General features: G+C 40.4%; 1 protein-coding gene across 7 annotated transcripts in view; it reads right to left on the bottom strand.

Moving 5' to 3' along the window:
- The window catches only part of mybpc2a (myosin binding protein Ca), a 39,741-nt gene extending 20,159 nt beyond the window's left edge, over positions 1-19,582 (bottom strand). Inside the window, exons 1-8 of one of the 7 annotated variants that reach the window (XM_028411632.1) lie at positions 19,450-19,582; positions 7,250-7,285; positions 6,948-6,965; positions 4,359-4,376; positions 1,879-1,893; positions 1,239-1,322; positions 948-1,096; positions 234-351 (exon numbers count right to left, since the gene is read on the bottom strand). In XM_028411632.1, coding sequence (XP_028267433.1) covers positions 234-351; positions 948-1,096; positions 1,239-1,322; positions 1,879-1,893; positions 4,359-4,376; positions 6,948-6,965; positions 7,250-7,285; positions 19,450-19,471 — 460 coding nt within the window. In that variant the 5' untranslated portion in view covers positions 19,472-19,582. The remainder of the gene's footprint in view (positions 1-233; positions 352-947; positions 1,097-1,238; positions 1,323-1,878; positions 1,894-4,358; positions 4,377-6,947; positions 6,966-7,249; positions 7,286-19,449) is intronic. The other 6 variants (XM_028411633.1, XM_028411635.1, XM_028411634.1 and 3 more) reach the window with 6 other exon arrangements.
- Positions 19,583-22,145: the final 2,563 nt, after the last annotated feature.

Below are 22,145 nucleotides of genomic sequence, written 5' to 3'. Positions count from 1 at the left end.
AGACAGAAGCAGGAAGGCTGGTGAGAGCTCAGCCAGGTTCATTTATTACACAGTGGGTTTTGAGCAGCAAAAGGAATAATGGACTGATGACCTCGCTAGGCCACTAAATGATAAGACCTAATGTGTATCGCACTCACTGAGTTATTGTCTGACAAAGCCAGTTACATCGCGAATGTGGATACACTGAATGGAAGATGACAATAATGTGATTAAGTGTCTGTCTCTGGACCTACCCTGCACGGAGACTTCGAATGTGCAGCTGTCGCACTTGTCTTTGGAGGTGACCTCGCAGCGGTAGCCACCTGCGTCTCCATCCACTACTTTGATGATGCTCATCTCATAAGTGTAGATCTGACAGAAAAAGTGAGGAGATATGTTAGGAAGTAAATGAACACACACACACACACATGCATGCATGCGCAGACATGAGGTACGTGCTCACAAACGCGCAACACAAACACAACACTGTTAGCCCGATATTAGCTGGCCGACAGGATGGTACTGATGACACAGTGAATAACAGAGTGTATACTTTTTATCAGTTTGTCGCACAGAATTTTGTGCACATTTCAATTTCCACACACACAAATGTACAAAACAAATAGGTTGCAACAGTTGAGCTGAATGGCATGTACAGATTATTACAGATTGTACATAGATATTATGTTGCTAAAATGATCACTTAACCACATTGTGATGGTACCAGAGCTAAGGTAAAGGCTCAATAAAAATCATCCTCTGAGGATGTTAAACCTCTGCAACTGTCAAAGTATTACAAAAAGTTATGCTAATTTTGGCTGCTAAAGGCAAAGTTATCAAATCAAACCTTGTAAAGGTATATCATAACATTCTATCAAATACATGCTGAGCTACTTCAGTCTGAACCAGCTGGTGAAATTAACCTGCATTTATTTCTACATGACCACACTCCCACACTAAACATGTACCTTGGTGTTCCTGTCATAGGTCTCTTTAAATTTCAGGTGCTTTCCTGCTTTGCTTGCCAGATCAAGCCATTTCCCCTTCAGCCACTTCATGGCCGGCTTCCTCGTCAGGTTTGAGGAGTCCACTTTAGCCACAAATGTGACGTCCTTGCCTGCCAAGAACAAAAGATGAGACGCGGAGATTCATTAAAATAGATGAACTGTCTGTTCTACAACTGGGATATGGCCTTAAGTGGCCACTCCATTCATTTAGGATATAATTCAGGGGTTTTATGGCCCATTATTTTGTCAGACCTTTTGTTGCTGTGACACTCTCCGGCTTTACCACGAACATGCCGGTCAGCTCGGACATCGGAGGACCCTCTCCTGGTGCATGTTCTGTGACAGAGCACGCAAGCTAATTTAAAACAGGAATACATGAAGTGGCCACTTTGATTAAGACAGACAGACTGTAGACAGTGACAGGAGACGACTTGACCAAGCAAACCACCAAACCACTTATTCATCATGGGGATATAATACACTAAAGCACATCCTCTGAGCATCTAGTCTTTCTGTTTGTTTGTTTAGCGCTGCAACAGTCTCCATGAGTCAAAACCATTCAGCATGTTTATGCCTTTGCTGTTATGCTGCATAAACCATTTGGGACCCTCTGACAAATGACACCCCCTGGAAAAGACTGGCCAACAAGGAATAAAGAAACCCTTCAGATCCTCTCCAAAGACGTCACATTAGGGTTGACTCTGCAATCATCTGCTACCCCCACCGAAGCTCTACAGTCTTATCTTGGCAATAATGAAAAAAATGCTGAAAAAAACTGCTCTTTTATCCTCTCACTTGTTTCTTTTGCAAGTAAATTGATGTAACCTCTGTAAGGTGTTTGCTTGTCAGTAGATACACTTTACAGTGACGCTAACATATTCATTTCTCTTACCATCAGGAGGCAACTCTGCGTCGGAAGGGGGGGGAAAAGGAAGAGAGAGCAAGGAACACGTCAGTCTGTACCATATCTGTGCTATGCTGTTAAACACAAGCGTTAATTGGGCCAATGATAACCCTTGATTTCAGGTGAGGAACACTCACACATTAAATCACCGTGCTCTCACACTTTTTCTCAGACTCTAATTGACAAATCCTGTTTTTTCTTTTAAAAAAACAAGAGTTAATAGGTTATTTCTTTACCAATCATCTTGGAAAAATCACAGAAACTGTGCTGACGTTAGGATGTTAACTGTACATAACAGTGATAATAATCCACATAAACTGCTGGTTGTTGAGTCAACCATACTTTAAGCAGGGCCCTGGGTGAACATCCATCGGACGAGACCAGCAGCTAAGAGAATGGATCCAGGGTCACGTGTCAAATAAGGTCATGCACCTCCATAAATTCAGAGAGCCACACTGTCAGCACGTCTTCCTCTTCCTCTTCTTCTCCCTCTCTGTCTGCTTTTATGGGCTCAGTTAATTTGATCTTTTAATCAAAAGTACCCCTGAGGACGGATCCAAGTTCAGATGTTCAGGATGATTTAAAAGGTTTCAGTTAGAATGCTAAGTGGGTAAAACTGATCTTGGAATTGAACCCAGGGGACACATTTGAATGTTTACACTCTTACATGGTTACACTTGCTATGTTTGGGAGGGGAGTGGGCTTCTCACTGAAATTAACTCCAGACACTGTCCTTGGCTTTGGGAATGGGAGCTTTAAATTTTGGATAAAAGCCTGCTGGGCCTGTTATGAGTTTATTATGTCCTATTAATAGACTGTCTGTGTTTTTGATCAAATTATGATGCATTAAACATTAAAAACATCCCAAACACTATTTTGCAGGGATGTTATCATAATTTCCTTAACCCTTCCTCTTCCCGTCCACAATTTAATATTAATATCAATATCAAATTTTTAAAATGACACTTTTACATGTTCAAAGGAGTACATTTAACAGAGCTAGCTTGCTTCCACTTAGGCTAAACTTCACCACCCACCATAGTGATGTCACATGATTATAGAACTGGATCCTTCAGGGCTAAAGTGCCCTTGAGCAAGGCACTTAATACCCCAATTGCTATTTGTTGCTGCTCACCGCTCCTTGTATGTCTGTGTGTTTGTGGGCCCGTGTCCGAAGGATAGGTGACGTGGAGTATGGAGGCCCAGATCAGCATTCAGGAAACACACACCATATTCACTTGATTGGCATCCTCTGGTACCATATACATATAATGTATAGGAGCAGCCATATTTCATATACAAAGTAAAAAAAATAAAAAATGACATTTCTATAGACCAATTAGTGAATAATTAGGATTTAAAAGTACAACGCTGTACCCAATATCAGTGCATCATCCATGTACCGCCGTAATATTTAAAAAAGTCAGTGTCTCAAACTCAATAAATCTCTGACGGCATTTCAGCATGTAAAGATATTAAAGACTGAATCATCAGTGTGGTTATGAATAATAATTATTGCACTGTAATATTCTTCTCAGCAGTAATATTAAGCGGGATGTTTGACACACACAGATGACATATATCCAGCAGAAATATATGCACTTTTTATAAATCACTTCATTTCAGATGCTCGGATGCTTTGGTGGAAGCGATCTGACCACATACAGTACTTTGAATGTTTTTTTTAATTATTTTTATTCCAAGTCACTGCCATAAGCTTCTCTATTATCTGTTATATTTGTATTTTATTTACTCATTTCACTGTCAGCTTGTTTCATCTGAGAGTTTATCAAATGAATTTGCCGTGACTTGAGTTGCTTTAAAGTAGCGTCGGCATTCTTTTCATCCTTTTTGATTTAGGTTCCTTTATTTGCTGAGAGGCACTTTGTCACTTTTTGTTTGCAACATAAATAAAGTTATTCTAGTGGTTATTATTATTATACCCAATGTCCATAAATTGTCAAAGCTACGTCCCCGCAGAAAAGCTTTCATAATGAATCCGTCTGCTGAGTGGAAAAAAAAAAACCTGAGATCCTAAGCAGCAGTGATGGCAATCACCAGAGCAATCCCAGGCTTCGGGGAGGAAGAGTCTGATACCCATGTAACACAAAAAGGGGTTGACACATAGCAAGCACAGAATGCGCAAGCAAGCTGTTATATATTGTGTATATTGTGTGTCTTTTCCTTACCATCCCTAGGCTCATTGTTTGCTAAATGAAAAGAAACAATCAGTACAGGGAAATTAGCCGTGTACACAAATGAGGGGTTAAAATACTTCCCACGGTACGGCAATGGTATCCTCCGACTGCTGTGTGAGTGATTATGAATGAAAAAGCTGTTCAACAAAGATCGGATTAAAGACAATGAATAAGCCTATTCACTGAGACAACAACAATATCTTCAGACAGGCTGGAGCTGTGCACGACAAACACACACACAATCACGCTACAACAAAGCAGAGCGCTTACCTACAGCAGGCTGGGCAACTGTTAATGAAGAATAAGCACAAGTTAAACAAATAAACAGCACCAAAATGAGTCATAATGCAGGTATAATGCAGTGTAAACTACGTAGTTCATACAAACGGATATCATATTGTGCATAAACATACAAATATGACAGATTATTGCTTAGCTTCATGAGCCTGACAAACCTCTTTGAGGGTTTATTGATCATTTTAGAGATAAATCAATGTGTTTAATTTAACAGATGAGTACAGGCACAATGGGCACACACATCAAAGCTGTTTAGCATGGACAGTGATGACCGTCTGCAGCAGATTGCCTCCCTGCCAGCGAGAGTCACATTTAAAACAAAGTGGAAAAGAGGCCATTTTCAATTATCAGACATTTTTCATGGTAGGTTTTATTTTGTTACATCTGCACTTGCTGCCACAATTATTAACTTTAATGTTATTTTTGGCTAATGTTCTCCATCCCTTATGTTCTAGAGGTCAACCAATGCCACAAAGAAATCCTATGGAATCAGCAGAAATTGGCTCCATGAGAGTCCAATAGCTTCTTACATTCTCTTGAGGGGATTTTATTAATATGAACAAAGAAACCATGTGGGTGCAGTGGTTAGCACTGTCACCTCACAGCAAGAAGGTTCCCGGTTCGATTCTGACTGTGCTCCTGTGTCTGCGTGGGTTCTCTTTGGGTACTCCGGCTTCCTCCCACATTCTAAAGATATGTTTAGGTTAATTGGTCATTCTAAATTACCCGTAGGTGTGCTTGTGTGTGTGTGAATGGTTGTTTGTCTTTATGTTGCCCTGCAATGGACTGGTGACCCGTCCAGGGTGTACCCTGCCTCTCACCCAAAGTTATCTGGGATAGGCTCCAGCCCCCTGTGACCCTGCCCTGCAGGATGAAGCGGGTTAATAGATGACAGATGGATGGAAACCATGTGTGAAGTTCAAGGTATTGATTAACTGTAGTAAAAGTAGCTTTATGTGTAAATGGGGGGCATCATGAAGTTAGTTATAGTTATGGTAAGGCATTATGAATGCATTAGCTCTGCTGGAAAGCAATGTGTAAAAGGTTGAGGTCCACCATGAATTGTGTACTATCATGTTTCCATCAATGTTTGTGTTCCGTCCACATTTGGAACTGTCAAACCAGGTCCAACATCATAGCTTTGCCAACTGCAATCAACACCATAGTTTGCAGTATATGTGTTGTCCTCATTTCTGTGCTCTAGTAGCCCTCATCACATCATATCATAAATGTTGCACCCAGTTGTTGTATCTGTGTTATGCCGCCTGACCAATGAGGCAGCAGAACACAAACCTAGAGAGATCAGATGGACATGGCAGCAGCAGATTCTTGAGACATGGTGGACACAACACAGTGAGGGTTTGGGCAGCACTGCCAAATGAGCTGTGAACAAGCTACACTGTAGCAGGTTAGTCTAAAGGTCAGAGAGTTCAGAGCAGGTTAAACTTGTCCCAGCCATGTTCTTCTAGGTCAAATCTTTAATTTTACTTTTCTCTGATCCCTGCTTATTATAGATATTACTATAGCTTGGCCACTGTTCCCCTTTAAAGACAGCAGCTGAGCATAAATGAGTTGCAGCGTTAGTACAACTCACTGCTCTACTTCATCATTGCACCTGCACTCACACACACACACACACACACACACACACATTTAATCACTCTCAGCAGCCCACAGAAACTTTATGTAATAATTTATCTTGAATGGCAGTGGCAGCACACACACAAACACACACACACACACACAGAGATGTGTACAACTTTCTTGCTCATGCCCTCTGTGTTGTTCCATATTATAAATTGACATTTAATCCAGCAAGGTGAACTAAAACTATAACACAAATGAAATCAGCGCATAAAATAACGTTTTCTGCTCAGGGGACTTGTTATTCATCACTTACTGGCAGACAAACTCTCCATAAACATAAACATACACACTGTATTTGAGTGTGATGTTGCAGTTCATTAAGTGAATCTACCTGTTCTGTACACACATATGTAAACAACTCATGTGCTGTAGGCACTCATATGCTGTGGGCTGCTACACCCACACACAATCATCTCACACTTTTAGCTGAATGTATTACCCTCAACTATGGATTAGACTCGAAAGGTCAGGATTTTCAGGCACAAAAGGTCTAATATGAGAGGAACAATCTGCCACTCTTAGTTTATCACAGGCTGCTACCTCACACCTCATCAGTCATCATGCAATCTGCACACATACTCATGAAGTACACAGTGAATACAAGACACATACAAACAGAAACCCAGACGTCTGTGAACAAGTGATGAAGAAACATGAAATGAATACTGTAGGAGGTTTATAATAATATATTCCTTCACGTTCACACTTATTTTGTTTGAATGACAGATTACTGTATAGGCTAACACTAACATTTAAAAGAGGACTGCTACCAAATCAAGCTTTCCAATGGTAGCTGATGTGTGTCTGTGATCTTGCAGTGACGCAGTGGGGATCATGCATCTCCACACACACACACACAGTCCCATCCCCACAGAAGTTCTCTGCTTCTGTGTTTGTTTCATCCTTAAGTCTTACCCTCCTCCTCTGCTGCCTCTGAATGAGTGGAAAGAAATTATTAGTATATAAAGTATTATTTTGCTGATGACAATGATAATGATGCAGATGTTACTGCTGAAGAGGATGAAAGGTTATACAGTGGCACAGTTACACACACACACACACAGAATGAAGCAGTCTTTATTAGAAGCTTTTATTTGAATGTCTTTCCAGTGGTTATGCTGGTAAAGTAGCTGATTATTTTATGCATAACTCAAAAATAAATTGGATCTCGGCAGCACAGCTTGTGGGCTCAGATTAGATGTCATGAAGGCACTTACCAGCAGGGGCTGCTGCAGCCTTATCGCCCTCGGCTTCTGCAATTAAACAACAATTATGTAAATTAATTTGTACATCCTCATTATTTCATATCATACAGCAGCAGCAGCAGTTTGGATAGTCACGGCTTTAAGGGGGGAGACTCAGTAAACTGTTTAAAGAGCCACATCTCGTGATGTGAATCCTCAGGAGACAATAACTAATAATCATTTCTTTACATAACTGGGGGCATTTGTTTATAGCTGTATTCATCTATAATACAGACATGATTCTTTTTCACTGTACACATGCTTTCACATACAAAAACCAGGCTGTAAGTACACACTTTCAGATCAAAATGCACAAAAAATCCACTTTTAAATGTATTGTTTTATTTTAATAACATAAACGTACATTCATAAGAACCTGAGCAACGAAACAGAATATCAAGAGGAGGTGCTGCTTGCTCCTCGTCTTGATTTCTGTAGGGGTTGCCTCCAGCAAAAGAAAGAATATTGAATTTCAACAAGGGGATGGTACACGGTTTACAGAAACACTGCGGCTGAGATAAATATAAGTACGTTTTTCAGGGATCATGACGAATAATTGGGCTTTAAATAAAAAAAATTCTGAAAGGAGCGGCCTCAAGACAAAAAATGCTTTTGATAGGATAAGTACATCAAAGTTCCAGGATCCCAGATCTAGGTTACTTTAGAAGCTCAAGGGTGTCTAATGAGATGGCAGATTAGGCATGAGTTTCTGTCAGCCAGACAAACTAAAGCACACAGCCGCACAGTAATAATTCAGCATCGGCAGCATTCACATCTTAACCATCTATTTCAATAATTCCGTAGTTATGTGCACTCATTAGGTCCCCTGTTTAAATGTTAAAAGTGATTTCAGTGCCAGTGAGGTGCATGTGAGACAGTGAAGTGTATTAAAGGGCTGAGGCACGGTAACGAATGAGGATATCATCTTGACAGCTATCATCATCATCATCTCCAAACCACCAACAACAAGCCACAACTGCTGCTACACAGCGTCCCATGAGTCTACTTAACAGTGGGTCTAAGATATCAAGGTCCGGCCTTGGCACTCTGCTCGTGCTTAGGGCTGGCACACTATGCCATGACATACTGGCGGAGGGGGGGGGGAGGCAACACTTCTATTTTGGATAAGGTTTGTTTTTCAGGCGGGAATCTGTTAATGCCTCTCTCAGCACTTCAATCCTAGAGAGGATCCATGACGCACTAGTAGGCAGTAAAAACTTTCTTTAGATTCCTGCTGAACTGTCTATCCCGCCCTCTCTACTGTAAAGTCAGCGAGTGAATTTTAGAGGCGTCTCTGATCCTCACTTATTCAGGACTCTTTTTACCTTGATGTGTGTGCTCGCTAGCAGGATTTGATCTTTGACTGGATATATGACATGGCAGAAGACAGGAGGAGGGTTTGTTTTTGAGAAACAATTCTCATTTGGGGCGTTAAATAAATGTCATAAAATCACCATGGAAACAGCCCCATGCTGATTTCATATATACGTGTGATTAATAATATAAGCGTTTTACCAAAGACGCCCTGCACTACAGAGCGGTCCCACCGGTGTTTCACTATTCCAAAAGGAATATTACAGTCTGAGAGGAAAATTTCATCTGAAAGGCTCTTCATAAATGCTAATAAACCCCTCAGCGTTACATGAAAGTACAATAAAATGTATCTGCTCAGAGATCAGTCTCAAAAGTACAGCTACCTCTGACAAAAACCTTTTAGTTTTAAGAATCTTAGGGACAATTTGATCCATTTTACTGAGCGCATCCTTTCATCTCCTGTTGTCGCAGAACACACACACACACGAGCTTGCTACACCTGTAATGACATCCTTATAAAACAAGTACGAATACAGAAAAAGAAGGAGAAGCTGACATAACGTTGCTTTTCCTGCTTCCTTAGATATAAAAGTTTCAGTTGTCATTGTATGAATTCTCACATCAGAGCTCCATTTATTGTCAGCGGAGCGGCTGCACATCAATATAAGATCTCAAATGAGAGATTTGGTTCACCGGTGTCAAGATATGAGAGAAAGACGCTGATGCTCAAAAAACTCTTCTTTTTTTTGAGTGTCTTGAATTTCGGTAGGGCTCTTCTGTGTGCGGTGTGACAGCTGAACAGCACAGATTAAAGCCTTCACATGGTTGCATGTTGCAAAAAGCCTCAGAAATTAGTGGAAGCTCTCCAGCAACACATGAATAAAACACATATTTTGGCCACACAATAAAAAAATACTCTGAAGAGCTAGAGACTAAGAGAAAATTAGCTATTAGACTTGCTAATTTTCTGCCAGATAATAATAATAATAATAATAATAATAATAATAACATTTGTTACATCATAACTTGAAAATATGACAAAACAGCTGCGACAAACTGAAGGTCTTTTTTTAGCATGTGGCTGGGTGCAAAATAGTGAGACCCTCAGCAATCATTGCACGTTTTTTTGCAATGAGACACTTGGATTTTTTCTGTATGTCCCAGGTGAAAAGTTTTATGCAGATGACCTGAGGTCTAAAAAAAATGTAAATGATTACACATCTTTAAAAATATCACACAGAAGTAAAAACAAAGAGTATGTGATAAAAGACAAACAGAGCTATATGCTAACAAAAGGACGACAGAAAAAATGGACTTCTGTGAGGCTGTTGCATCTTAAGCTAAATGCTAACATCATAATGCTAATGTGTACCACCATGCTATTAGTGTGCCACAAACACGTCTCCTGAGAGGCCTGAGGATTTCATGTCTATGTTGGGGACAGTTACTGAATTATCTGCCATTAGGCCTGCGGTAAAAAAGAGACTAGCGGTGGAAACTGAGAGGGCCGGCAGGATTGCTTTCTAATCACTCTGCAAGACAAGTCGCCCACTAAAGGAGCACGATTATTCATTTGCGTGCCAGCTTTGACTCACTGGCAGCCAACGGTTTTATTTTTGGCTGCCCTCCTGCATCGGTAAAAACATGATCACACTGACAATGCTGACATATGCAGGTTTACCATGTTCAGCATTGTTTGGCTACATTTGCTAAATGCTAATGTCAGGATGCTAACAGGCTCTCACCTGATAGTGCTACCATTCACCAGCCGTTTTAATGCCAAAGCACGAAATGCTAATATGGTAGCAGGCTAGCATTGCTAACATGCTGATATTAGAGTGACACTGCTAGCAAGTATACTTTGAGGAAGCTTTATTTAATTTAAGCCACATTTATGTGTGAATGCAGAACTTTTCTACTTTATGCTGTTTATATTTTTTCAGTAAAAGATGTTAACTTCTTCCTCAGCTGGTAATTTTTAAAAAAATATCTGCAGGAGGTATTTAACAGACTAAAAATGTTCAGCCTCATGCGATATCAGATGGAAGTCCAATCCCTATTATATTTTTGAGAAAGGTTAAATTTAGTTAACACTCATATTTAATTTAAGCAGATAAAGCCAATCTACAGCATCTCAATTAGTGAAAGTTGGTGACATTGTTCTCTATTGTACATCCATTTTATGATTTAGGCTGATAAGATGGGTGTATCCTTACAAAAAAAACTTGTCTAGTGCAGCTTTTTTTTTTTCAAATGATTTTATCCCTCTCTAATTATCCATATGTGACCTGTTTCTCCTTCAGCCGGCTTCATGAGATCGTCCCTCCAGTTGGTGCTCTCTTTCATCGGCCTGTTATGTGAAAGCTGTGTGCAAGCCGCTAAGTCACAACCAGGACAACTGTCACCCTTTGAACCTTCCGCGCTAATGCTGAAGGTAATGCACAGCTGATGAACACTCTGTCTGTGTGGATCCATCCACAGTCTCATTACCGTCCACACTTCATCGGCAGTCCTCTCTGGCCTAGATAATTTCAGCAGCCGTCTGTTTCCTGTCTTCAAGGTATCTGTTAAATGGATAATGTCTCTTGCTGTCTCCATTCCTTCTTCCTTTTCACTTAATGCAAATCCTTACTCTCAGCACTTTCTTGTCCCTCCGTTTCTTTGTCCTACTTTAATCTGATTTCACTCTATTCTGAAGAAGGAAAAAAAAAAGCCTTTCTCCCAGAAAACTGGGAGAAAGTAAAACAATGAGCCGGGGCCAGCAGAGGTCAAGGAGCCTGAGGATTGGGTTCTTCTTCAGTAACAGAGATAAAAGCAACATCATTTATATTTATCAAATACCATGTGAGATGCGTGTTGACAGAGGATTTCATTTACTCAGTTTTCGCTGACCCTGCTTCTTTAAATACTTCCCTTAAATACACTCATCACTTGATGCTCGGCGCATCCATAATTATAGCCCGTTTTTCTTTTCAAAAGCTTATCACTTATATCATTTTAAACTCTGGGGGACTTTAACACCTGATAATATGGGTCAGATTAAAGACTGTTAAAGTAATAATACTGAAGTCAAGACTACGGGGGGAGATTTTTTTAAGCTTAGTTAGTGTCATGGAGTAGGGTTTTTCTTTTTCTTTTTTTGACCACAGATAAGAACACAGGTATTTAAAATTTTATATACTGTAGGTCATACTTATTTTATTCATAAGGATGAGTTGTAAAGCAGTGTGGTGTTCTAGTTTGTTTATTGTAATACTTATACACATTACTTAAATCTTCTGTAATTTGCAGCAATTATTTATGGCCACCTAAGGGCAGCAAAAAAATACAAAACACCTTAAACCATACATTTTATATAAACATGAACAAATCTCTGATCCCTAAAGAGCAGTTTTGACGTTTTGTACAATTGTTATGTTACTAGAAATTATACATAGAGACTACTAAGCGTGTTTATTCTGCAGTTAATATGTTTTTTCTCTTTTTATCAGTCCCACTGACACTGATAACAAAACAAAAGTGACAATCTGATGTACTGATCTGTGCATCGCTAGCATCCATCCAACTTTGATAGACCAGGAATTAGGGATGTCCCGATCAGATCACATGAGCGCCAAGCACTGTTGACACACACACACACACACACAGCGTTTTGCTTGCAATAACAGGCAAAAGCCATTGTAGTAATATTTATATGCCACGCAAGGAGCGTCTTGTTATTTGCCTTTGTAGAAAACCCTAAAAGTATCAGATCGGGACTTGGTATCGGCAGATACTCCAAATCAAACAACTTGGACTCAAGGGCAAAAAAACCTGATCGGAACATCCCTACCAGGAATCCATCATTTTTTTCACATATCACATTAGATACAGCATGAACTGTAATTTGCATATTAACATCAGCAAACAACAATATATAGCCTTCCTGCATGGCACTTTTTGCATAAAACTAATATCAGTACCACTTTATAATTCTGAGAAACAATAAGTAGATTAACATTGCTGTGCTCATCCTTCCCACAGTGTCTCTCTCAGCTACCCTCGCTCTCTCTATTCCCGTTTTGCTTTTGAAGGGTAACCTCTGTGGAATGTGCTTCGTTAATCTCTCTTGACATTTCCCTGTCTTCCTTAGCTGCGTACGTCTCCTGCTTGATCAGGCAGTTAAGCCAAAGGAGTCAGGCCAAGGCAAACATTTTAATCTTAAAAAATCTTTCTCTCTCGTCACCGAACAAAGCAAAAGAGGGGCACGAATTCTACATATGCAATGTTGTGAATGTTTGTTTTGATGCCAGATGCTGAACAGCTACCTTTAAAGTCTGATAGATCTAATGCTTCTGCTGCTGAGGAAGATGGCACCTCTTATGAGAGTTTGTTTCTACCAGAGGTCTCCTGAATACATTGAGTCACTTAAGTGTGTCTACAACCGTAAGCTATGGCAACAGCAGACGTGTTAACTAGAGACTGGGGCCAATACAGCGTCCTCTCCAATTGATAGTAACATATTCCTGCTGCTCATACTTTGTTAATGCAGCTTGTTGCCCCTTTGCACGGCGCTCCACTCACGCCCCTCTATACTGAACAAGTGTGAGGTGAAAAACTCAAACTCAAAACTGTTACCATGTGTGGTTTTAGCATGTAAATATATAGCTAACAGGTCCAGTGAGTAGCATAGTGCAGTTATAAGTTACTTGGTGGAGTCAGACTTGCTCTGGAGACAAAAATGGTTTGAGTCAAACCTCAAAGTTCAGGGCCAAACCCACACATGGTCTGACTCACTGTACATCTGTTACTCATGACATATAATACCTCCTTAAGATACCAAAAGTTCTTTTGTCAGCAGATGGCTGAAGATAAAATTGAGCACAATCCCTGCAGATCTGATTCACGCAAGAAAAGTGACATCTGTGCATGTCAAAGCAGGGTTTGCACTCCCTGTGGACGCAGACGTGCAGCTGTGACACCTTAGATCAGCCCGTTCACACAGGTAAAACCTAACTTGACACTCAAAGAAGAAATATGTGAACGAATGTCTCGTTGTGTTCATGGGAGCGCGGACTTGTCCCCATGGCTGCTGAAAATCCTCGTAAAATGTGCCTAATCCAGGTGGATTAAAAAACTATACTAACCAAGGGTGAAAACAAAAATTAGGAACCAACGAAAACCAAACAGCTCACAGTGTTGGCGGATTCGAATCGCAGACTCCTGAGTGAAGGTTGGCCACATTGGATACCCATCCACTGTCCCCCCACCCACCTCTATGCTTAGACTTTTGTGGCTTTATTGGTTCATATTCAGATGACATTAGCCAGTACAATCATGTGTCCTGTTAAGATTACCATCACATAGTGCCGTACATTGGGCAATATGTCCATATGTTCTTTTAGCAGAAACGTAAACATGTGTTGTTTCTGGTGGGTGTATTATTGACCAAATGTTTCTTGTGAGGATGTGCTGCCATGGATACATAGTTGGTCTTTCCTTGGAGTCCACCTGAGGGAAGCTTTCCTTTTTACGTAGCTAAGCATTCTTTGTTTTCTTGCGTATTTGGTAGCCTACATATTTTTATGATGAAATTTGTGTCACATGGACCACCTTCTGAACTTGCAGAAAGTATAACACTTAAATGATTTGTGCAATATCAAACCAAAACTGTCAGAAGTCACGTTTAACTTGACAGGTTACATCTGCTTTGAGAGTTGTTCACCTTCTGATTGATTCTTTCTGCAGTAAACTCCAGTCCTCTCCAGTTTATACGCATGTTCAGGCTGGTATTCAACAGGGAACCCCAAAAGGACCTTAATCCCCCTTTTAAAGGCCTCACTCCATTATTGCACACTGCATCTTCACATGTGGCCAAGCGTCTGGTTTACTGTACTTTAAGCACATGATGGTGTGACTGAGAATGTTTGCACAATATGTTAATATATATAAATCAAAGGGCAGAGTATTGGCATTCGAGTATAAAGAGCAGATTAATATTTAAACAGTCTATTTATAAAACTGACTGTGTGGATGAGTATCAATGGTATTATTGGCACTTGGCTGGCATCCATTCTGGGGGCAGAGCGTGACTGATGGAGTTTCACCATTTTATGACTAGGATGGCGAGCAGTGCTGTCGGCAGGATTGGGGTACACTTAAGCCTCTGCCTTCCCTATCACTCAATCATTTGCCAAGTTAATTTGACAGTCTTGATGATCTCCCTTTCAGCTGCATCACGTACTGAACAGAGTGTCATCCCCACATAGAAGGAGAAGGTAAATACAGAGCAGAAATTAAATAGTTGCCTGACACGCAGGCGGGCTATGTAAAACATCAAAGAACAGTCATTTCAGTGATTGTCAGAATCCAAAATAATAAGCATATGCTGAAGTGTGAAGTGGAGCCTTCCATGAAATCAGTTTTTGACAGTTCTAAATTGGGTCACCTTAAAAAAATGTAAAATATCCAGTTTTGATTATTTAACAAAAAACAAGAAATGACATCTCTCCAATAAATCTCAATTATATCTGAAGGTGAATCAGTCATCTCATTAATCATGTTGACCTTGTTTGCTTGTTTATCAAGGATTTATTTTAACCTTGTTCAGGTGTGATGTACAGAAATCCACGCAGTTGTTGATTAGCATTTCAAATGAAATTGAATTTTCATTTTAATGTAAGCTTTAATGGCACATTCTGCATGGTGCTCACAGTTTTCATAGGACCAGGAAAAGAACAGAAGAGGTCCTTGCAAATTTTAGATGACCTACTTTTTGTTTTTTAGCTGCTGAGCCTCAACTAGTCAAGGGGAAAAATGAATATTTTTAATATTTTAAAGGACTTTTTTTCTTGTGAACCTGTAACAGAACTTGAAAAAGCTACTTTGAATAAGAAAACAATGGTGTAAAATCTTTACTTATGTTGTTCTGTCTTATTTGGAATAATTTCCTTTTTACAAAACATTTTAAAACGCTAAAAAAGAGGTGATAGTGATTGGGCGACAGAAATCTTAGAAATAGAACAAAAACAATTAAAAGTGTCAGCTTAGACAGTTAATCAATAAATCAGTCTTGAGATTGTTGTGCTATTGAAGTGGTGATGATACTTTCTTCCCATTCTTTTCATTTTGATATTAATGTTTATACCCCTTAGACAAGTTGATAAACAAGGTGCTGACGTTCCTGTGTTATTTAGTTTGTATGCACGCTGTAACGAGGATGCATTAAGCCTGTTGTGGCTGAGGACCAAGAGATTAGACACGCAAGCCCGTGTGTGGAGGGAATGTGAGAGATGGGACGCCCATATATAACACAGGGTTATAGTGATGATGATATGAATTATGACTTGTTTGGATTCCACCAGTGATGTCTTTCTCCCCCTCTGCTCCGCTCTCCGTTTTGCCACACGTGAGGATGAAGATTTATGATAGAACAAGGGTGGAGAAAGGGAAGGATTTGGGAATAGAGGAATAAAAAGTGGTGTGAAATTGAAGATTAGATTTTTATAACATTGCTGTAAACTTTCCTGACAATTTGAATTATGTGAATAACGCTCAACATGAGAAAACAATTGCTAAATGCTATTCTAATTTTGGAATGAGGAATCTATGGTGTTCTGTAAACAAAGGCAGCTTAAATGCCATATTAAGCTGTCACCCTCTTCAGCTTTCCATTTATTTCCTTTTGTCTAGCAGCTTGCTTCTGTGCAGCCTGTGTTCCAAATAGGCCAAGGCCTCTCTGAGATCACAGAGGAAGCTTTTAGAGAGGAGAGGTAAATTCTCCACTACACAACACACCGCCATGGGCTGTTTTTAAAAAGCCTTTGTTAATCATATATCAAACCTCAGTTAACTTTTCACTCTCTCTTTGTAGGACCTCGTGGCACAGTTGCTTGACTCTGCATCTGTTTGTAATCCATCAAGCTGCGGGTGCATACCTGTGGGAACCTGATGATGGCCTTGGTATGAGGTAATGCTACACTGGACTCGTAGTGAGATGTGTGGTTTTTGGGAGCTGAGGAGTGAGGGGGGATGACATGATGTCAGTCGGCTTCTTGCATGCTGTCTACTAAGGTGACAGGAGGTTTGACCTTCCACTAAATGACTACCACAAAGCAAAACAACCAGATACACTCGGATGTGTCCAGACGTTTTTTCTCTTCTCCTCTTAGATAAAAAAAAAAAAAACATATGGTTGGCTAACACAGTCATTGCACAACCAGCGCAACTTTAGTATGATTTCTACACAAACACATCCAGCCTCATATCTGTGTCTGTGGAGCACAGACCGGTAACAAAGCTCAGATGCTGTGACTTGTAATGTGACGGAAGACCTCAGCTGCCCCTGCTAACCCCTCAGTCAGTTTCAAGAAATAACAGACCAAAATTATGAACTATTTTCCATCCATCCATTGTTACCATGGAAACATGCTGCTACCACAAAAACATACATTTAGGTTGGTCTGTAGTGTTGATTCAGTGTTATTGTTTTTCTAACTTATTTTAAGCCAAACATGTCACTTTTCAATCGTATGAGTAGCCTAGCATCAGTGTGTGACTGACGATGTCATGTTGAGAAATGAAGAGGTTGCTAAGTGGTTTGTGTGTCTGCCATGTTTTTGAAGGAGGTCCCATCTGACCCAGAATGCTGTGAGGATTACTGGAACTAGAGAACTCGACATTGTTATGCAACAAATGAATGAACATTTTCTCTTTAATTAAATCTAAACCATCGTCAAAGTCGTTTTATATGAAGCTGGCCCCTGCACGGTCCTGTCCTAACAAAGGAGGGAGGTGTGTTTGGGTGGAGACGTTGGCCGCTGGCAGTATTACTAGTAATTAAAAATTGGGTTGTTATTTCTGCACAGCAATGGAGCAGCGCCAGTGAACCACCACCTCTGGCACCCTGCAACTATCAGCATCAACTCTGGTGCGCAACGTCTAATTATTGTGTGACTGGCTCAAAGAGCCCACTGGTTCATGAGACAAAACAATCCGCAGCTGACATGAGAAACAATGTTCCAGGGTTGTTGAGTGTGTCTGTTTTCTTCTTTTGTAGGTCAACCAGTGTCTAGCCACACCCTTGTTTCTCCAGGTGTCCTTCCCTTCGTGGATCCACATGGCTACGGCTGCTGCTCCTACACATGAGAACTATTCTTGTGGCTGTTTATTAGGATGCGTGCTTCTCCCAGATCACCGCGTCTTCTGGACTCACTTGAGCAGCCTTACACCATTAAGAGCAAGACGCCACTGGATGAGTCACATGAGCCTTAACCAGCTGAGCGACAGGGGCAGAGGGGGCTCCAAAGCTGAGAAAGTGTGAGGAAGTTCAAGAGAGGGGCAAGGATTCAGGATTGGTGGAAACACAAGAACAAGAGGAGCCAGAGAGAAGGTAGTAATGTGGTGTTAGAAATATAATATGTGTGATGTCAGGACACTGGCTTGGCGACTCACTGGTAACATGTAATGAAATGCAGGGATGGAATTACTGCATGATGGAAGAATAAAAAGGGAAAGGGTATGAGCTGCTCTGCAGGGGAGAGATGTCAGTACATCAAATGAAGTGCATTTTGTCGTGCAATGATGTGCATCTGTGCAATTTGTTTACTTTGAAAAAGCCCAATAGGAAAAAGTGATCTGTGAATTTGAAAATATTTAAGTAGTTTTCCAAACAATATCTGTGATATGGTGAACTTCATGCAGATTGCTGAGGGAAGATGGATGCCAGTGTAGGAAACAGTGTAGCAGACTGAGGGAGGCAATCAGGGTCAGATAGATTAGGCAGCTGGGGTGCAGAGATACGACGCGAGGTAGTTACACCTGACTTGGCAGAGGTTCTGTAACAAATCACCTCACTCATCTCTCCTCTTTTATCTGTTACTAGCTCCGTCCCCCGTCTTCCCCTCATGCATGCCTTCATTTCAAGCCACCTGATGATTTACGGTGCTCCGAGGATGCCGCTGACAAAAGGCAGCAGAGCATATTTCAGACCCTGTGACTGATAGAAACATTACGACACGCCCGTACAGTTTAATGTCACACATCACAGACTTGAGGCAATGGTCGGTTAATGTTTCAGTGCTGCTGAGGTTATTAAATGTTATGCCACATGTATGCTAAGATTAACCACTGGAATCATGTATATGCAGTTTATAGTACAATAAAATGGGCTACGAATCTGAATAAGGTTTTTTTTTTTAAGATGTAAACACACATGTGCATTGTATAACACATAATCAAACAAAATGAAGGCATTTATCCAGCTTTAGCCTCACATTACACATTAGTGCTGACATTTGCCCTTTCACCATCCCTGCTTCCTCCATGCTTAATGAACTTCAAGAACCTCCAAGCATTCCCTCTCACACAAGACATTTGTCCCTATAACATCCATTACTAGTACCATTAGTGGCTCCCCTTCCATGCCTGTTTCTTGTCATCTCTCATCATTTTGGTTCATTTAGTCAAAAAAAGCAGTGAGTTAAAATAAAACAACCACATTTACATGTCTGTTATTAAAACAGTTTTATCCTGTAGCTTTAAACTTCATCAGGGACTGCAAACACAACACAAATCTTAAACCACAGATTATTTAGTAATGCTTGTGGTCAAGATTTACATACCGACTAATGAATTGCACACAAAAAAAATCCATACTGACATCGTTTCCCTAAAGAATCCTGATAGAAATGATGCTTTGACTAAAATCCATCAATGACCCCATTACCTCCTAACCAACCTGTGCTCTATTATGATCCCAACATTTAATCAGTTATATTGTTTTATGTCATTTACCTGTTCTGGACATTTCAGTGTCACACTGACTTGCCTGCACTTTGTTTTTAATCTTTATTATAATCCCACAGGACGGCCTAGCTTACCTGGATTCTGGGGCTCGGGCATGTCTGTCTGTTTATAGTGACTCCTCTGAAAGCGTCTTCCTCCCTGCCTGTCAGTGGATCTGCCTGCATTTCCTCCTTCATCCCTTTTTATGACCTCAAAACCCCCCCTTCCCTTCCCAAACGCACTCACTATCTACGACTGCCGCCCCCACTGAACAAGTGGAACAAGGAAGGAAGAGAGAGACAGAAGGGTTGTCACTTGAAACCTTGGCAGGATCTGCAGGGCTTTGAGGAGGAGAAGGAAGACACCATAAGGGGTAAGAGGTTCAGAGCCATAAAGAAAAACCTGCCAGTTGATTAACTTATTATGCCCTGGAGCCTAAACGTAAACGAACACACTGATGCTACCAGCTCTTGATGATCTGACATAAGGATAAACAAACACCACAGATGTGATTTATTAAAGGGAGAGGTTCAATCATAAAAGACAGTTTTGTCATTCTGATGAGAGGCTAGGAAGAGTTTTGTTTAAAAATCTTCAAAGTGGTAAGCTTGTGATGGATGGACAACGCAAAAACATAATCTAGTACAAGCTCTGTATTCAGTGTTTCATGTGAAATCTGTGTGGGGATAAAAAATAGCCAGTGTTGCTTTTACATTTTTTCTGTGTCAAAAAAAGGGACCAAACTAAGTTTCAGTAATGCAGCCTGGGCTCTTAGTCCCTGTGTGATGAGGATGGGAGGGGGAAAAGGAAGTCAAAATGAGAACAAAGCAGCAGCAGCAGCTTTGCACTCCTGTAGGCTCTGACAATCTCATTTGTTGTTCAGTAGCCACAGCTGTCAACACAGTGTGTTTTATGGGAAGGTGAGACCCCGTAGGGAGGATCAAGGTTATAGACAGTAGAAGGAGTTCACTGACCTTATGAGCCTGTCCCATCGCCAGTGTTCCAGGTATTTCACAACTGTTGTTGGGTAAATATATAGAGAGAAAATTATGTGTGTGGCCTTTATTCTCCTTTCTTTCCAAATATGAAAATTGTAGTATTAAATTATGCATTTAATAAGGATATCACTTCTTTTTTTATCATCTGTATTGTAGTTGTCCTTTTTTTGGATTCTGCACTCGTTTTCTTGCTGTCCAAATTGCCCATGCAGGCAGCCATAACCTTGACTATAACAATAAACATTCTTTGAGACTCTAATTTTTGGAGAGTCGGAAAGAGAGGCAGAGATTGAAGAACAGCTATTTAAGGCAAGTGCAACTTGAGATTCAGATGCTCAAGGAGAACAAAATACCCTGGAGGAAGATTATGGAGAGCTGTTGGAACAGGACATAAAAGGTCCTCAAGTCTGTTACAGTTACTGTATATTATATCTTTACATGGCATTTAAGCTGAATTGTCTTTCATAAATCTTTCTGATATACTCACAGCTCATCAGCTGTGATTTATGCTGTGACTAAACTCTATGAATGGGGGGTGAAATTATGCACATATTGTGGATTTAAAGTGGATATTAGGGACTAACTATAGGTGTCCTACACTATCCTGTGATCCGCTGCAGAGAATGACACCGCAGTTATTTAACGCTTGCATTAGTTAAGCCTCACTGAAGTACACGTTAAGCCAACTGAAGTAGGTCCCCTCCAACCTCAAAGAGAGCTGTCTTGTGACAGTTGTGCAACAATTTAGAGATTAGAACTGACAATAGGATGTTTTCCCTTAATGACTGCATTGTGTGTAAACAGGTACAGAAACTAGATACATTAGGAAAACACTATATAGTATCTGTAGTCTTCTCTGTACAGTCTTATTCAGGCAACATATTTCAACCACAGGATGCTTTTTCAAAAAATTTTTGTTGACTTTCTGTCTCATTTTTCACGATGTTCCATTTTTAAGAAAGCACGGGCAGACGGGACATGACAGTGTCTTCCTTCAAAGTGAAAGTCCTGTTGTCGTTTCACATAAATATACATGCTTTCATATTTGACTAAGAATAGGAAGGTGACACCGTTGTTTAGGGCGGTGACAGAGACTAATGGGCTGTCCCAGTAAGGGGGAGAAGAGATACTGTATAGGCCTGCATAGTTTCAAAGGCAGAGCCCGGGGGAATCACATGCCTCAGTCACCATATGCTCCATACAAAAAATCGAAGAGGGGCCCAGACACAGACTGTTAACTAAATATCTGTTTGTTTTATAGGATGTTTTACAAAGCAGATAAAAAGACTGAGAAGATGTGGAAAGGCCTCTTAATGTAAGAAATTTGCATTCACAATTTTACATCATTGTTAAGGAGCCACATTTTCACATTTTAGCCTCTGTTTTTGATCTCACCTGGCCCTCGCTGTCATTATCAAATACATATTTTTTCCAGTGATCTTCTAATGTGACAGGACAGAAATTAGAACAGATAAGGTGTGACACTCTGTCTCAATTTAGAAAAAGCTGGATGTCCAAAAATAGCATTGACTTATTGATATTCAAAACTTTACCGGATCACCATTGGATTCCTTTGATGCTGAAATGTTTCAGTTTGTAAATGATGGATGCCTTTCAGTTGTATCCACAGTGGGTTTATGGCATGTCAGCAGAACTCTTCAAGCAGGAATAAGCATTGAGAAATAAATCACATCACATCAATCACTTTTGGCAGAAATCTGCAGCTGATTTCTTTTCTTCTCTCAGGGGTGGTACTTGTCAGTTTGTGGACAGGCAAGGCACAGACTACCTCT

The sequence above is a fragment of the Parambassis ranga genome, chromosome 8, assembly GCF_900634625.1.
Source record: "Parambassis ranga chromosome 8, fParRan2.1, whole genome shotgun sequence".
NCBI classification, from domain to species: Eukaryota; Metazoa; Chordata; class Actinopteri; family Ambassidae; genus Parambassis; species Parambassis ranga.
This window is presented reverse-complemented; position numbering and strand designations above follow the sequence as displayed.